The 19,204-nt window shown below is 42.0% G+C and overlaps 1 protein-coding gene across 1 annotated transcript in view; it reads right to left on the bottom strand.

Moving 5' to 3' along the window:
- PIWIL4 (piwi like RNA-mediated gene silencing 4) overlaps positions 1 to 19,204 on the bottom strand; it is a 400,590-nt gene that overhangs the window by 262,026 nt on the left and 119,360 nt on the right. The window contains exon 4 of the mRNA XM_073612470.1: positions 7,119 to 7,240. Within this exon, the coding sequence (XP_073468571.1) occupies positions 7,119 to 7,240 (122 nt within the window). The remainder of the gene's footprint in view (positions 1 to 7,118; positions 7,241 to 19,204) is intronic.

Below are 19,204 nucleotides of genomic sequence, written 5' to 3'. Positions count from 1 at the left end.
GGAAAAAGACCAGGGGCTTCAGCCCGAAGTCCAAGCTCGACACCGGGGGGGGGGTTTGGGCGGTTGGGGGTATATGCTCACTTGCTGGGTGCTGCGTGGCTTACCAGTGCCCATCAATGCTGATCACTAAAAACTGACCTACCTGACCCACACTGACCTACCCGACACACACTGACTATTACACTGACCTACCTGACGCACACTTACCTACCTGACGCATACTGACCTAACTAATATACACTGACCCAGACCCACACTGACCTACCTGACCCACACTGACCTACCTGACCATTACACTGACCCAGACCCACATTGACCTACCTGACCCACACCGACCATTACACTGACCTACCTGACGCACACTGACCTACCTGACATACACTGATCCAGACCCACACTGACCATTACCTTGACCCACACTGACCTACCTGATGCACACTGACCTACCTGACATACATTGACCATTACACTGACCCAGACCCACACTGACATGCACTGACCTACCTGAGTGTTACACGTGACCGTGACCTCCGGCTCCTCCTGCAGCTCAGCCGTAATGTGCAGCGCCTGTGAGCCCATCCCAGTAGACAACAGGCAGCCAGAGACAGGAGAGGACAGGAGAGGAGAGCCGCCCAACAGAGCGCCAAGTGGGGATCTTCTCATAGTGATGCGGCCGTATTGTAATTCCCGCCTTCTGGAGCCTGCAGTGTCTATGATGGATGTCACACGTCCCGTGGTCCCGGAATTGGACCACTGGGAGGTCCATCATGGCGCTGCAGGCTCCAGAAGGCGGGGTCTGCTATGTCACTCGGCCGCGCTCGGAGTCAGATCGGTTCCCGCTCGGGCTCGGGGCTAATAATAGATTTGTGAATCTGAGACCCAGGGCTTTTTGGGGGCCTATTCGAGGCTTCAGCCCCCCCCCCCCCCCCGACGCCATTGGGGCCATCTTCCCCTCACTCGTCTCCATAAGCCAGGGAGCAGACCGATGGCTACGGTAAGCGGCGGAGGGCACTGGAGAGAGGCCGGGGGGTGCCTCTCCCTCTACTGATAAAAGTGATCTTTCGGCGAATCCGCCGCAGAGACCACTTTTATCTGAAACCGGACCGCTCACTGAAGAAGAGAATACCAGGGTTATGATAGCTAGCTGCTGTCATAACAATGATATCCCTCTTCAATATGCCGACATATACCGGCGTGAGCCGGTTCGGAAGTGGTTTTATAAATGACGGTTTTTTGGCATGGTCAGTCATATTTTCAATATTAGATGTGAAAATTTCACAAAAATGTGAGTGGTGTACTCACTTTTGTGAGATACTGTATTTTTATTTACTTTTCTTGTCAGAGATTTCTTCATCCACATCAATCAATGGGAATGGAGGAATCTGTTAGGTTCTTTTTTTTTCATTTAACCCACAGGCTGCATGAAAAAAAAAGAACATTACAATATATGCCCATCAAGGACCAGCAACGTACTGGTATGTTGCTGGACTTTGAGTGGTTATACCAGAATGATGCCTGCAGGTTTAGGTATCATCTTGGTATCATTCTTTCCAGCCAGCGGTCAGCTTTCATGTAAAAGCCCCCCCCCCTCCTCCCGCCATCTTCCATGGTTTTTTCGAGCTGTCCTGTCCCAACAGGGAACCTGGGAATGCAGCCGGTGGTTCCGCCAGCTGACCATAGAGCTGATCATAGACCAGAACGGCTCCAATCATTTCTATGGCCTAAGAAACCTGTTTCGCCGGATATAAACAGCGCCATTGGGAAATTGGGAAAGCATTTTATCACACCAATCTTGGTGTGGTCAGATGCTTTGAGGGCAGAGGAGAGATATAGGGTCTAATAGACCCCAATTTTTTCAAAAAAGAGTACCTGTCACTAACTTTTGCTATCATAGGGGATATTTACATTCCCTGAGATAACAATAAAAATGATTAGAAAAAAAATGAAAGGTACAGATTAAAAAAAAAGGAAAAAAAAAAAAAAAAAAAAAAAAGCACCCCTGTTCCCCTGTGCTCACGCTCAAAGGCGAACGCAAGCGTCGGTCTGGTGTCATATGTAAACAGCAGTTGCACCATGCATGTGAGGTATCACCGCGAAGAAGGTCAGATCGAAGGCAGTCATTTTAGCAGTAAATCCTCTGTAAATCTAAAATGGTAACCAGTAAAGGCTTTTACAGGCTTTTAAAAATGAATGTAGTTTGTCGCCGCTGCACGTTTGTGTGCAATTTTATAGCTTGTCGTGTTTGGTATCCATGTACTCGGGCATAAGATCATCTTTTTTATTTCATCAAACATTTGGGCAATATAGTGTGTTTTAGTGCATTAAAATTAAGAAAAGTATGTTTTTTCTAGGGCTGAAACAACTAATCGATTAATCGACAACTAATCGAATTAAGAAATTAATCGATTACTATTTTCATAATCGATTAATCGGCCAGTAACATAATGGGGTTAAAAAAGCTAAAATTAGCCCTATATAGTACAAAAAGAGCAAATAATCTCTACTGTAAATATTACTTTCACTGTTGCACAGTAAAAAAAATATTTTTTTTTTTTTAACTCCATTATGTTACTTAGGCTCCATTCACACTAGCGCGTTTTTTGATGCATTTTGCATTTTGCAGAAATGCACGGGAATTTTTTAACATGGGTTCCTATGGAACATGTTTACATCAATGCCTTTTTGTTTCTGTGCATTTTTGGAAAGGGTCAGGGACTTTTTTTCCTGCAAAATGCAGCGATTTGCATGTAATAGAATTCAATGGACAAGCATCAAAAACGCAAGTGCACAGTTCTTGAAGCGTTTTTGCAGCGTTTTTGATGCGTTTTTGATGCATTTTTACAGTTTTTTTTTTTTAATTTTTTTTAAGACTGTAAAAAAAAAAATGCAAAAAACGCTGCTCAAAAACGTGGCAAGCATGAAAAAAAAACCTCCAAAAACGCTCAAAAGCAACATGCATAGGTGTGAATCGAGCCTAAATGTCTTAGGCTGGATTCACACTTATGCAGTTTTAGTGCCTTTTGCACTTTGCAGATTTGCACTACAGAACGTGTTCCATAGGAAACCATGTTAAATGGACTATAGTGCAAATCTGCAAAATGCAAAAAGCACTAAAACTGCATAAGTGTGAATCCAGCCTTTGGCCTGGTTCCCACCCATGTGTTTTTTGGTGCTTTTTGCAGAAATGTACTACAGTTCGTTTAACGTTCACATATATGCTTTTTTCACCTGCTGTGTATTTGGAAAGGGTCAAGGACCTTTTTCAATGCAAAACGGTGCTTTTTTGGTTCAATATACTTCAATGGAGAAGCTGCAGAAAAGCATGTAATATTACAGTTCTGTTTGAAAATCTGAAAAACAGTCTAGAACTTTTTTTTTCTTTACATAAAAAAATGTGATCCGAGTCCAGATTCAACCTCTAATAGTATATAGAGTATATTTCTTCTGTCTGTTATTCTCAGAGAGGATTAAAGATTTTACTCCCTAGCCATATAGTTGGTTATTTATATTTACCCCTGCGTATTAAGATATTTAGGAATAAATTGCCTTTTTTTAAACTTTACATATTAACTAAATTATACACCACACTTTTTTTTAAGGTTATTAACCGATTAATCGAAACAATAATCGGCCAACTAATCGATTATGAAAATAATCGTTAGTTGCAGCCCTAGTTTTTTCCAAAAAAATTGCATTTGAAAAATTGCTGCGCAAATACAGTGTGAAAAAAAATTTGCAACACCCCCCATATTAATCTGTAGGGCCTTTGCTTTAAAAAAATATATATAATGTTTGGGGGTTCAAAGTAAATTTTCTTCCAAAAAAAAGTATTTTTTCATATAAACAAAAAGTGTCAGAAAGGGCTTTGTCTTCAAGTGGTTAGAAGAGTGGGTGATGTGTGACATAAGCTTCTAAATGTTGTGCATAAAATGCCAGGACAGTTCAAAACCCCCCCAAATGACCCCATTTTGGAAAGTAGACACCCCAAGCTATTTGCTGAGAGGCATGTCGAGTCCATGGAATATTTTATATTGTGACACAAGTTTCAGGAAAATTTGATTATTTATTATTTTTTTGCAGAAAGTTGTCACTAAATGATATATTGCTCAAAGATGCCATGGGAATATGTGAAATTACACCCCAAAATACATTCTGTTGCTTTTCTTGAGTACAGGGATACCACATGTGTGAGACTTTTTGGGAGCCTAACCACGTTCAGGACCCTGAAAACCAATCACCGCCTTCAGGATTTCTAATGCTGCGTACACACGGGCGGACTTTTCGACGGACTAGGTCTGGCGGACTTTTCGACAGACTTTCCGAATGAACGGACTTGCCTACACACGATCAACCAGTCTGACGGATTCGTACGTGATGACGTACGACCAGACTAAAACAAGGAAGTTCATAGCCAGTAGCCAATAAGCTGCCCTAGTGTTGGTTTTTGTCCATCGGACTAGCATACAGACGAGCGGACTTTTCGACCGGACTCGAGTCCGTCGGAAAGATTTGAAACATGTTTCATTTCTAGGTCCCTCGAACGTTTGGGAAAAAAAGTCAGCTGGAGCCAACACACGATCGAATTGTCCCACGGACTCCGGTCCGCCGGACCAAGCATGCCGTAAAGTCCGGTCGTGTGTACGCGGCATTAGGGTGTACATTTTTGATTTCACTCCTCACTGCCTATCACAGTTTCGGAGGCCATGAAATGCCCAGATAGCACAAACCCCCCCAAATGACCCCATTTTGGAAAGTAGACATCCCAAGCTATTTGCTGAGAGGCATGTTGAATATTTTGCAGATCTCCCTTTTTGTCACAAAGTTTTGAAAATTGAAAAAAGAAAAAAAATAAATAAAACAAATGAGATCTGCAAAATACTCACCATGCCTCTTAGCAAATATCTTGGGGTGTCTACTTTACAAAATGGCTCATGGGGGGGTTGTGCTATCTGGGCATTTTATGGACTTCGAAACTGATAGGTAGTGAGGAAGTGAAATCACCATTTTAAGCCTTTAATAAGCCTGAAGGCGGTGCTTGGTTTTCGGGGTCCCGTACGCGGCTAGGCTCCCAAAAAGTCTCACACATGTGGTATCCCCGTACTCAGGAGAAGCAGCAGAATGTATTTTGGGGTGCAATTCCACATTTAATTTTTTTGTCACAAGTGATTGTAATTATTGTAATTCCACATATAACCATGGCATGTGTGAGCAATATATCATTTAGTGACAACTTTGAAAAATGACAAAAAATAAAAAATAATAATTACAAAGTTGTCACGAAATGATATATTGCTCACACATGCCATGGTTATATGTGGAATTACAATAATTACAATCACTTGTGACAAAAAAAATTAACTGTTCAATTGGCTCAACATGCCTCTCAGCAATTTCCTTGGGGTGTCTACTTTCCAAAATGGGGACATTTGTGGGGGTTTTGTACTGCCCTGTCATTTTAGCACCTCAAGAAATGACATAGGCAGTCATAAACTAAAAGCCTGATAAAATACAGAAAATGTACCCTAGTTTGTAGGCGCTATAACTTTTGCGCAAACCAATAAATATACGCTTACTGACTTTTTTTTTTACCAAGGACATGTGGCTGAATACATTTTGGCCTAAATGTATGACTAAAATTGAGTTTATTGGATTTTTCTCATAACAAAAAGTAGAAAATATTTTTTTTTCTAAATTATCGGTCTTTTTCCATTTATATCACAAAAAATAAAAATCACAGAGGCAAATACCATCAAAAGAAAGCTCTATTTGTGGGTAAAAAAGGATGCAAATTTCATTTGAGTACAACATTGCATGACTGCGCAATTACCAGTTAAAGCAGCGCAGTGCCAAACTGTAAAAAGTGCTCTGGTCATTGAGCAGCCTAATCTTCCGGGGCTGAAGTGATTAATGTAAAAAGATGATTTCTAAGCTGTGGGCACTGTGGGGGGACGGATGAACTATTTTCATATTACTGGGTTTAGTAACACTTTAAACTTATTCTCCCTGGAGAAGAGACACTTAAAGAGGAACTGCAGTCTGCTCACATAATTTGTAATAAAAACATCTTTGCCATTCTGAAGCTTCCCTCCAATCACTTTGTATATTATTTTAAATATACTGTGATTCTCTACTTGCCAAATATGCTGCAGAAATCTCCCTCCACTCCCTCCTCTGGCTGCAACTATTTTAACTGTGGGCAACTGAAGCTACTGCCTGTTCACTTCCTGGATTTACACAGAAACACAGAGGCACACCTCCAGCTCTGCAGCCTTGCAGGTCTCATTGGCCCTCTTATGACTCACCCCCCCTCCCTTCCTGGCAAACTCTCACAAGAGTGAGAGAGCTGTGCATGATGTCATAAGCCTAGGCATGAAACAGGAAGTGGGCTGTATGAGGTATTTACTGGCAGAAAAAAAATACTTTTTACTAATTACTATCCAAAGTTAAAACAACAAGGGCAGAAGATTTAATAGATGGAAAGATGAAAAAATGACTGAAATGATCAGCACAGGGCCAATCAGCACTGTCCAGACAGAGGGTCAGGGGTCCTGAATCCTGAAAGGACAGCCAGTGCAGTATGAAAACTCCTCCTACAAGCTTAACCAGGAACTGATAGAAGTCACAAGACTGCTCTATACTGCTGATGAGAAATGCTATTTAGCAGTTTATATTTCCGAAAATGATTGCATTTCTATGTTTTGTGTACTGTGGGGGACCAGATATAATGAATGCAGGGTCCTGTAATACTTTAAGAGGGGATTTAATCACAATATACAAATCTTTGAATGGCGACTATATCATTGGGGGGAAACTATTTAACCTAAGGTCTCTAAAGAAAACATGAGGCCACACAATGACAATGGACAAGAAGGGGTTAAATCCTAAACTGCATAAGGGGTTTCTTTACAATAGGAGCCGTAAGGATGTGAACATTTCTTACACAGTTGTAAATGAAAAAGCTTTTAGATGTGTTTCTTTGTCAAACACAATGTACAGGTTTGTTGGAAAGGGTAGTGGCATAAGCACACAAACATACACAGAAACACACGGGGGATGAACTGGGGCTTAGAGCCAGGCATGTACAGAGAATTTTAGGCATACATTTATGCAGCATTTACCTCTTGAAAAGGACCCCAAAGAACTGGATGCAGGTTGGGGACCCTGCTGGCAGAATACTTGTCAGTGTCAGTGTTATCTTCACATCTTCTCCATGTTTTGTTGTACTGGTGAGTTCTGTAACCTAATAATGATTTATCTACATTAGTAATAAATTCACAAGTCCAAAAAAGACAAAACACAACCACATACAGATAGGAGTAATAACCGCAGCCTGCCCAAAACCCTTAGCTTTGTTTTTATATTTTATTTATAAATAGGATGAAATCAACCACTGATTGCTGCTGGCTAAATGTTCATTGTTTTTCTGCCTGCATAAAGGGTACCCAAAAGGATGAGACTGTAAATACATCAATATACAGTATGTTAACTGCTAAAAATGTCCCAGACTGCTTTGAAACTTTTTTAGCCCAGGTTCACACTGAGCTGCGGGAATGAAGCCGTGCGAGTTCACTCCCGCATGTCAGTCCCGATTTCGGCCCTGATTTCAGAGACATCTATGCGTGTTTCTGCACAGATGTCAATGTAAATCGCAGCCCGAAATCGCAAAAAGTAGTACAGAAACTATTTTTTGAAATTGGTGCAGTGCCATTGCCAGCAATTGCCGCCAATTTGACATGTCAAATCGTACCAATTTGAACCAGGGCTCAAAGGACTTATTTTGTGATAGTGATAGGACAGACAATTACACATGCTAAAAATAAAACCACAGAAGTAATACCATCAGACCACACTTTGACATTTTAGAACCAGCTGTTTCCTTATCAATATGAATCCAGATAGAAGCTCCAGGCTTTTTACCCCCTCCTCTGACACTGCGCTTCAAACACAGAGGGGGGTCTGTAGTGTATATTCTTCACTAGCATGTCACACCTCATCTTGAGTGCAGTTTTGCCCCCTATCTGGCATAAATAAACGTGTAGTCATCCTTTAAAATGTTTCCTGCCCACCCTTTTCATAAACTGCCAACATTACAGCAGTATTAAACCCAAAAGCAAACATTTATTATATTGCAGCTTACCAATTCCTAGATGTGATGGCTGCATTTGTTTTCTTTTTTAGGTTTTCTTCTACTTTCATCTGATAATGCAGCCAGATAAAGCAGTCTGATGTTTTTCAAAGCACAAACTCTCCAGCAGAATGTATCAGTTTATACTACTTAACACTACCAGAGGTGATTAAAATGATCTCTTTTTTTAATTTTTATCATACAAATCCTTTATCCCAAAAAAGGAACAACTGTTTGCTGTAACTGATTTGTGCTGGAGTTTGGCTTAAATTTGTTAGTGGTTCTAAATCAGCTAATACATTTAACACCCCCCCCCCCTCCCCCCCGGCTGACACTGGCGTTGTGCCCCCTTTTCTCATTCCTCCAGAGCTGTGTCTCACTAATACAGGAGGGTTATTACTGGGCAGATCACCAGGTGAAAAGTGGGGGGAAAGCCAAAGAAAAGAAAACTGATGCAAGCTCCACATCTAATGATTGGCATGCCGCAATTTATTACATTTTTCGGTTTGCGTTTAATATCGCTCGTGAAAATTATATAGGAAAACAAATAAATATTATTGTTACCTAAACTGTATCAAATTTCTAGAATTCCATCTACCCCATATCTAGAAACCTGAGAGCCAGGTTAAAAATATAGGTTATCGATGGCCAGCTGCTTCTTCCTGGTTCTCTATGCTGGTCCACTGACGAGGTTAAGAAGATGAGAAGGCAAAGATGGCTTATGAGAGGAAAATTGAAGAATACTTTAAGGAGAATGATGTGAAGCAGGAATGGAGGGGTATACAGCACATTATGAACTACAGAGGAAACAAGCCAACAGAGGTGAACTCTAGTGTAATATTAGCAGAGGAACTGAATAGCTAACTTATGTGCTTCAAGAATACCTCATCCCAGTGTGTCAGAGGGCAACCACTAGGTCAGTGATGGTGAACCTTGGCACCCCAGATGTTTTGGAACTACATTTCCCATGATGCTCATGCACTCTGCAGTATAGTTGAGCATTATGGGAAATGTAGTTTCAAAACATCTGGGGTGCCAAGGTTCGCCATCACTGCACTAGGCCCTGGTACTTTGAAATCATTTATATTGCAGAATAGACATGCTTGATCTCTTCTGCAATTAGCAATTAGCTCAGTTCACATTCTTGGTTCCTACGGGTCAGAATGATTGAACGTTTGCACATGCGCAGGTGTTGCATCACCTGAAACACTTCAAGTTGGACAGACAACGCTCTATGGTCCATACTTGGATGGTCAAGGAAGTCCACCTGCCAATTCTTCACTTCTACAATGTGCAGCGCCAGTCAGGGCCAGAATGCCCCATTTCACTCAGGACAGTATCAGGCCTGACTCTTCTCAACATGTGCGACTTCTGTTGTCTCCGTAGTTGTTGACAAAGGTCACAGTTGTCACTAGGGGTGCACCCAATGGGAATTTTGGTGCCGAAATGAAAAAATGCAGGATGCACTTAGCCGAAAAGCGAAACTGACAGTTTTTTAAAAAATTTTATATTTTTATATATAATTGTATTATATTTGACTTTTTAATTAAAGCCTCACTATTGCCCATCAGATGCAGCCTCATCTGTGCCCGTCAGATGCAGCGTCACCTGTGCCCGTCAGATGCAGCCTCACCAGTGCCCCTCAGATGCAGCCTACTAGTGCCCGTCAGATGCAGCCTCACCAGTGCCCGTCAGATCCGGCCTCACCAATGGCTGTCAGATCCAGCCTCACCAGTGCCTGTCAGATGCAGCCTCACCAGTGCCCGTCAGATGCAGCCTACTAGTGCCCGTCAGATGCAGCCTCACCAGTGCCCGTCAGATCCAGCCTCACCAGTGGCTGTCAGATCCAGCCTCACCAGTGGCTGTCAGATCCAGCCTCACCAGTGCCTGTCAGATGCAGCCTCACCAGTTCCGGTCAGATGCAGCCTCACCAGTGCCGTCATATGCAGCCTCACCAGTGCCCATCAGATGCAGCCTGCCAGTGCCCGGATCAGAGCGGCAATCTTCCGCTGTGTCACGGAGCTGGATTAATTTTCCCGGACCGGACGGCCACAATAACAATGTCCCACCTCCTATGATATGCCGCACTGATTCAATGTCCCGGCATTGGATCAGTGTGCCGTCTATCACAGGAGGCGGGAACATTGTTACTGAGGTCGCCTGGACAATTCAGCTCTGTGACACAGGGAGATCGCCGCTCTGCGTGAGGAGGAGGGAGAGGAGGAGAAGGAGGGAGGGGAGGAAGAGGCCTGAGCCATCAGGATGACACTCCGCAATGTGCAGCACCTGTGGCGGACCCCACCCCTTTTTCGGTGGCATTATCGGCACCTTTTCTTCTTTCAGCCGAATGCCAAAAACGCTGTTTTCGGCCAATATGTTTCAGCGGCCGAAATTTCGGTGCACCACTAGTTGTCACGTAATTGACTTATCTCCCATTGGGAGAGTCAAAGAAGAGTTCATATTCTGAAGGGAGCTTTTGTTCTCAAAAGCCCTTGGATCATCAAGGGCCTGAGAATCTTCTCGGTCATAGAAAGAGAATAGCCTCCCAGACTCCAGGGATGCATTATAAATCCAGGAAAAGTCTGGTTCTTGCAGGCAGACACAGGCTAATCTAATTGCTTGATAAATGCAAAAAGAATGTTAGGCTGGCCATACACTATACAATTTTCTTATTCAATTTCCTTTAGATTTACCTTCAACTATGTAGTACAAGGGCCTGCCTGATTGCATACAAATTGAAAGGGCTTAGGTGTGACCTCATAATATATGGTTTTGGTAAATCTAAAGGAAAGTTGAACAAGAAAATTGTATAATGTAAGGCCAGCCTTAATCTGCAGAGGCCTGGAGTATAATTAGGCATAAGGCACAGCCTCGAAAGACACAACAGTCAACCCTAGAACCATTATACAAAATCAAACTGAGGGATGTCTTCTGAACTGAAGAGTCTGCACTAGAGAGCAAAAGAACAGAATCTTTTGAGGGGGAAGGAAGATCTGAAGCTGGTGCGTGTCCAATAGCAACCTCAAAAATTCCAGGCAGAGAATCAGATCCAGTGTAGGCTTCTGGAGGTTACATAGTTACATAGTTAGTCAGGTTGAAAAAAGACACAAGTCCATCCAGTTCAACCTTAAGGTTAAGAATCAACCCAAAACTCTGCAGCACCTGCACTGTCTGCTGTACAGAGGCAGTGAGTGGTACCTCCATAGGAGGTGGAGGCCTAGGAGGGACAGAAAGAATTGTCTTGAATCTCAGAGGACACACAGAGCCAAGGCACAGAACAAGGCTTCCTAAATCAGTAACAAGGAGATCAGCGGCTGGCAGACCACAGACAATACCAGTGGCTAGTCCTTTGGCCAGGCTGCCTTTAGTGGGCACAGCTTCTAGTGTTTAGTTCCTCTATTAACCACTTTAGCTCCAGAATGTTTACCCCCCCCCCCTTCATGACCAGGCCATTTTTTGTGATACTGCACTGCGTTGCTTTAACTGACAATTGCGCAGTCATGCGGAACTGTACCCAAATAAAATTGATGTCGTTTTTTCCCACAAATAGAGCTTTATTTTGGTGGTATTTGATCACCTCTGCAGTTTTTATTTTTTGCACTTTAACCCTTTCGTGTCTAAGCCTATTTCTGACATGTGTTGCCTGCAAGTTAAAATCTATATTTTTTGCTAGAAAATTATTTAGAACCCCCAAACATTATATATATATTTTTAGCAGAGAATCTAGAGAATAAATAGGGATCGTTGCAATATTTTATGTCACACTGTATTTGCGCAGCGGCCTTTCAAATGCAATTTTTTAGAAAAAAAGACACTTTCATGAATTAAAAAAACGAAACAGTAAAGTTAGCCCAATCTTTTTGTATAATGTGAAAACTGATCTTACACCGAGTAAATAGATACCTAACATGTCATGCTTTGAAATTGCACACACTCGTGGAATGGCGACAAACTACATTACCTAAAAATCTCCATAGGCGGTGTTTTAAAAACAAATAACGGTTACCAGGTTAGCGTTACAGAGGAGGTCTAGTGCTAGAATTATTGCTCTCGCTTTGACGATCGCGGCGATACCTCACATGTGTGATTTGAACACTGTTTACATATGCGGGCAGGACTAACTGTGCATTTTCTTTGCTGTGCAAGCTGGCAGGGACGCTTGAAAAAAATTTTAACTTTTTTCTTATTTTTTAAATTTTTTTACATTGTTACTTAAAAAAAAAAATGCTTTTATTGCTGTCACAAGGAATGTCCCTTGTGACAGTAATAGGTGGTGACAGGTAGAGGTCGACCGATATGGGTTTTTCTCTGGCCGATGCCGATGCCGATATTTAGAAATCGCGGTGGCCGATGGCCGATATGTGATGCCGATTTTTTTGGGCCGATATATATTTGGCCGATTTTTTTTTTCCTTTCTTTTTTCCCTTCATCTCATAAAATCTAACAGTTAGACCCCTTTCACACTGGGGCGTTTTTCAGGCGCTTTTGGCCTAAAAATAGCACCTGTAAAGTGCCTGTAAAACGGCTCCCCTGCAGTCTCAGTGTGAGATCCCGAGTGCTTTCACACTGAGGCGATGCGCTGGCAGGATGTAAAAAAAAGTCCTGCAAACGGCATCTTTGGAGCGGTGTATACTGCTGCTCCACCACTCCTGCCCATTGAAATAAATGCGCACCGCTACCGAAGCGCCTGCAAAGCGTTTTGGCAGCGGTGCTTCAGGGGCGCATTTAACCCCTTCCTCGGCCGCTAGCTGGGTTATAAGCGCCCCGCTAGCAGCCGAATAGCGCCTCTAAAATGACGGTAAAGCGCCGCTAAAACTAGCAGCGTTTTACCATCAACGCCTGCCCGCTCCAGTGTGAAAGCAGCCTTAAGTAATACAGAAATTTTTTTTCATTTAAACATTAAACAAAACAAACCTCCAATCAGTTCACTTGTATGTATAATTTAGAAAAAAAAACCTAAAAAAAAAAAAAAACCCTATCTTAAATAATAAATACACAAAAACAGGTAATCAAAACTTTTGGACGAAAAAAAATGGGCTAACTTTACTGCTTATTTTTTTTTTTTAATTCATTACTGTATTTTTTTTTTTTAAATTGCGTTTGAAAGACCGCTGCGCAAATACCGTGTGACATAAAATATTGCAACAATCACCATTTTATTCCCTAGGGTCTCTGCTAAAAAAATATATATAATGTTTGGGGGTTCTAAGTGATTTTCTAGCAGAAAATACAGGATTTTTACTTGTAAGCAACAAGTGTCAGAAAAGATTTAGTCTTTAAATGGTTAAACTGAAAACTTCTACACACGGAGTTCAGTCTATTGATAAAAAGAACCTGAAAGAGATACAAATGTATCTTCTTATCAGACTTGGCAGGCTGCCCAGAGGAGGGGAGAATCCTCTCCACAGATAACTTAGGGAAACTTGCATTAACTTCTATTACAGAAGTCATTTGCAAGTCACGGCTGAAGTTATAATCGGCCTTTTTTATCAGCACAATCGGCCGATGCCGATTAAGTAAAAAACGCCAAATATCGGCCGATATATCGGTCGACCTCTAGTGACAGGTACTCTTTATGAAGGGATCAGGGGTCTAAAAGACCCCAAATGCCTCCTTTGCACGTCAAAGTATTCAGATCACCAAAAAACGGCGATTCTGAATACTGTAATTTTTTTTAAAAAACAGCACCATTGGCAGCCGAGTAAACCAGAAGTGATGTTGTGACGTCGCTTCCGTGTTTGCAGAAAGAAGACTGTAACAAAGCCGTTCCCGGCTTTGTTCCAGTCTTACTCTAGATGGCTGAAGTGCCGGATCGTGTCTCGGGTCTTCCGATGGGACAGCAGGCCCGGGAAGTGCGGCGAGAGCAGCAGGGGTGTCCTTTCTCGCTCCTCCGGTATAACAGCTGAGTGGCTTTTAGCAGAATCGGTTGTTATCCCTGAAGAGCCAACCGCCCGCTCTAAAAAACGGTACCGGGGGTGATGTATGCAGCTGCATGCATCATCTCGGTACAACCCCTTAAAGCCGAGGCCGCATATGTGCGTACGCTTGGCAGGAAGCAGATAAAAAAAAAAAAGGACGACAATTTAAAAATAAAAAAAAACAATAATTTTTTACTTTCTGCTATAAAACATATCCAATAAAAACAAATGTAAAAAATCAAATTTCTTCATCAATTTAGGCCAATATGTATTCTGCTACATATTTTTGGTACAAAAAATCCCAATAAGCGTATATTGATTGGTTTGCGCAAGAGTTATAGCATCTACAAATTGGGATAGATTTATGCACTTTTTTTTTTTACTAGTAACAGCGGCAATCAGTTATTTTTAGCGGGACTGCGACACTGCGGCGGACAAATCGGAAACTTAACTGACACTTTCAACACTTTTTGGGGACCAGTGACACCAATACAGTGATCAATGCTAAAAAAAAATGCACTGTCACTGTACTAATGACACTGGCAGGGAAGGGGCTAACATCAGGGGCGATCTCTCAGTACAGTACAGAAGGAGAGAGAGTGTTTTGCTTACCCTGCTCCGCTCTGTAAATCCAGCGACCGGCTCTGGGTGTCACCCTGGTAGTGGCCTAAGCACCACACGCGCACCATCACAGTTCGCCTCTCCGTGCTCTAACCTGCAGGCTATCCCATTGGATTCTGTTGCCCCATGTGACTCTAGCAGCCATCTTAGGTCAGGCAGAGCCTTTTAAAAGACCCTTGCTCCCAGGTTTGTCATGCATTTTGTGAGTTGGTAAAGTGGGGACAGGTACCCCGCCTGGTAAGGACAGAATAAGTAGCAGAGAACGGTTCTTGAGAAGGAGGGAAAGCATAGGCCTCACAACTTCTCTGGACATCTGCCAGCTTGGGTACAAGACGGCCAGGCCTCCTTCTACCCCTCTCTACAGATGCTGACAGTTCGTCTGAATCCTGCTCTCCACACCGTTGGAATTGTTGTGCAACTTCCCTATCACCTTATAAAAGATTCTCTGATAACCATGCAGAGATTAGATGGAGTATATGCAGTGTGCTGGTAATATCTATTGAAAGACAAGCGCATAACCCAGTATTATCTGGTAAGTGGATTACCTAAGGGGATTCTAACACACGCAGTATGGTAAAGGCAGTCATCTCGAATTAAGATCTATAACGATTATTTTTTGGGACGGACTATCTTACACTTATGCCGCGTACACACGAGCGGACTTTACGGCAGACTTTGCCCGGCGGACTTTTCGACGGACTTTATGACGGACTTTGCGAATGAACGGACTTGCCTACACACAATCCACCAAAGTCCGTCGAATTCGTACGACTGGACTAAAACAAGGAAGTTCATAGCCAGTAGCCAATAGCTGCCCTAGCGTGGCTTTTTGTCCATCGAACTAGCATACAGACGAGCGGACTTTTCGGACTCGAGTTTGACGGATAGATTTAAAACATGTTTCAATTCTAAGTCCGTCCAACTTTTGAGAAAACAAAGTCCGCTGGAGCCCACACACGATCGAATTGTCCGACGAAATCCCGTCCGCCGGGCAAAGTCTGCCGTAAAGTCCGCTCGTGTGTATGCGGCATTACATCTGCTTATTTTCACCTTTAAAGTGGACTTTCTTCGTATCTACCCTATTAAAGTGGATTTATTAGCAACCCTAAAATATTTGGATTGCGTAGCGCTACTAACGTTATGATATTTCTTGGCTTTGACATATTTTTGGTATAGGAACCTCGGCTTGCATGCAACTTTTACAAAGTGGGTAACTGCCGACACAGAATTTTACATGTACTGGTTCATTGGGTTGGACATTCAGATACAAACCTGCTATTTAACCACATCCCGCCCAATGATATCTGAATGATGCCTGCAGCTACAGGCATCAGATGTCTTCTTTTAGTGCTGGTGATTCCCTGCGTCATAGGAACAATCATAGTGGCTGTTCAGTCGCCTGATCGTTCTTACAGGCTTACCTCCGGTGCTTCTCCCGGCTCGCCCATACGATCAGCAAGAAGGAGAAGGAATCGGTCCATGCCAGAAGTTTAAACAAGCAAAAGGATTAAGCCGGCAACTTTGTAGTCCATATAACGATTTTAATGGTTGGTTACATGAAGTGACATGCAAAACAGCTGACGCGTTTCGGCAACATCCTTCGTCGTAGCATGTTAAACATAAAAATGGCAATACATTTATACTCATATAAGCTCCACCCCAAAAATCTATTTGCATGGTAAATTGAAGCAATTAACTGGGTAATTAAGAGGTTAATATCAAGATGCCAAAATGCAGGTAAAGGACTGAGACAAAAGATATACATCACTTGACATGTTTCAAAAGATTTAAAAGCACAGTGGCATACTATACATGATCACCCTACTCACACGGGCAAGAAAGAAAAAAAAAGTGTATCTATTTGGCATCATGGTAAACCACTGTGTATAAGACAGGAAAAACAAAGGAGCTCATACAACATGTATCAACAAGGGTCAAAAGTAATAATAGGTAGTTAGTGAAGACTAGAAATGAGAGAACTGAGACAGAGAGGTATAATGTCTAAAGGGAATGAGGGAATTGGATTGCATTATTTAAGTAATAAATCCACATCCCGTCTGTAATTCATTCCAGTGGGGATCCGTGTCCCCAGGGAAAGGATCCATCTCACTTCCTGTTCTAGAAGTCTTCTGTGTGTATCCCCTCCACGTGCCGCTGGTTTAATTTTCTGCACTGCACAGAAAGAAAATGAGGTCATCCTAGATTGTAAGATCTAACGAGCCGGGCTGATTCCTCCTGTATTGAATTGTATTGTAATTGTACTGTCTGCCCCAATGTTGTAAAGCGCTGTGTAAACTGTTGGCGCTATATAAATCCTGTATAATAATAATAATAATATTGCCATCATGTTTTAAAATGTTTTGATACATTAGACATCTTTTTTATATTGCTTGAGGCGGTACCATTATAATGCTCACTTATCCTAGTGCGCAGAGATCTTGTAGTGCATCCTACATACTGTAACCTGCAGAGGCTGCAATCAATTACATATATCACATATTTTGAACTGCAATTAATAAAATCCTTAATGGGAAATGTGTTGCCGTTGTGATATGAAGTAATGGACTTATGATTATTAATATGTTTACTGTAGTATCTGCAGGTGTTCAGGCCACAGTTGTCTGAGCCTGTGGTACTGAGCCAGGTTTTGGGAGGTAAGGCTAACCTGTATAAACTAGGGGACAGTAAATTGCCCAGGGCGCATGCCCGGCGGCAGGAAAAACTACAGCCATTGTTCAAAACCTTCACCAAATCACCATTTCCATTCAGAACAGGGAGATATTTATTATTTGTTTAATTTGATTGTATTCTTTGGAGAAGGTAGTACCAAGTGTTACAGGGAGATGGCCATTGCCTCCCATATCTTGGATTTACGTCTCTTGGAGATCAAATCATCTCTATTTCTATTGGAGGCAATGGCAATGGCTCTATCTAGATGCCACTGTTGGTAGCCACGATTTAGAAATATTTTGACACTCATGATAGAAGCTGCCCAAGGTGGAGCAGTTTCTCCTGCCCCTAATAAATTCCCCAACTGGGATTAACCACTTAAGGACCAAGCCTCTTTTTGACACTTCTTCTTAACAAATAAAAATCATTTTTTTTGCTACAAAATTACTTAGAACCCCCGAACATTATATATATTTTTTTCTAACACCCTAGAGAATAAAATGGGGGTCGTTGCATTACTTTCTGTCACACTTTAACAAGGGGTCAGACATGAAGGGTGGAAGGGAGATATAAATCTTTTATATTAAAGCAGTACTAAAAGCTGAGACTTTTTTTTTCTTTTCATGGATATAATCATTTTAAATATAATGCACAATACTGGTAAAAGTTTACTTTAAATGTAATTGTAATGCCTTCTATTACCTCCATTTTATCAGCCTTCACCTTCTCTGGCTTTAGATGCTGATCTTCCATGCACAGATTCTTTAAAGTGATTTTTTTTAAAAACAACAAACATGTTATACTTACCTGCTCTGTGTAATGGTTTGCACAGAGCGGCCCCGATTCTCCTTTTCTGGGGTCCTCCTTCTGCCTTCAGAGTGCCCCACTAGCAAGCTGCAAATTATAGTATAGAGTGCCCCTATAGCAAGGTAAAAAAAAAAAAAAACTTCTGCCTTTAGAACCACTCACTTCCTGCCCAGGACTACATGTCCTATGAGGCATTGCTCCTCACACATTCACAAGTTCTCAGGCACTTATTGACATGTATGGACAGTGTACTGAGCTGTATGTGTTCTGCATTGTATTTCTTGATATGTAAACAAATGCATTCTGTATGCAGGCCAACTAATAAGCTGGCCGATTAATCAATTATGAAAATAGTTGTCAACTATTTTCATAATCAATTAGTTGTTGATTAATCGATTAGTTGTTTTGGCCCTAGCTACGACTAAGGCTGTGTCAGCTGCTTTGCATGTCACTTCATGGAACCAACCATTAAAATCGTTATATGGACTACAGAGTTGCTGGCTCAATCCTTTTACTTGTTTGTGTTGTGGTGTGCAAGGACACACTGAGCCTGAGCACCTAAAGGGTTGAACTGGGAGTTCCCCGTTGTGTGCGCTGTCCATCTTCAAACTTACATGCCGGAAGTTTACCATAGACAAATAGCCTGCGGAAGTCTCTATGATGGTTCGGAGGCTGGGCGCAACGGTATGACGTCATGCCCGGCCTCTGCATTTGAAAAAATGCCACTGCCTCGGCTGGGAAGTCAGGGTCTTTTTTTTTTTCAGGCTTCCCAGCCTAGAGCCGAGATCTGAGGACTTATTGACCCCAGATCTCACTGTAAAGAGGACCTGTCATGCACTATTCCTATTACAAGGGATGTTTACATTCTATGTAATAGGAATAAAAGTGATCAAAAAAAAAGTAAAAAGAAAGTGTCAAAATAGAAAAATAAAAGTAAAATAAACAATTAAAAACATTTTTTAAAGCGTCCCTGTCCCCGCGTGCTCACGCGCAGAAGTGGACGCATATGTAAACGACATTCAAACCACACATGTGCGGTATCATCACAAATGTTAGAGCGAGA

Source organism: Aquarana catesbeiana, linkage group LG02 (genome assembly GCF_042186555.1).
Source record: "Aquarana catesbeiana isolate 2022-GZ linkage group LG02, ASM4218655v1, whole genome shotgun sequence".
Lineage (NCBI taxonomy): Eukaryota > Metazoa > Chordata > Amphibia > Anura > Ranidae > Aquarana > Aquarana catesbeiana.
This window is presented reverse-complemented; position numbering and strand designations above follow the sequence as displayed.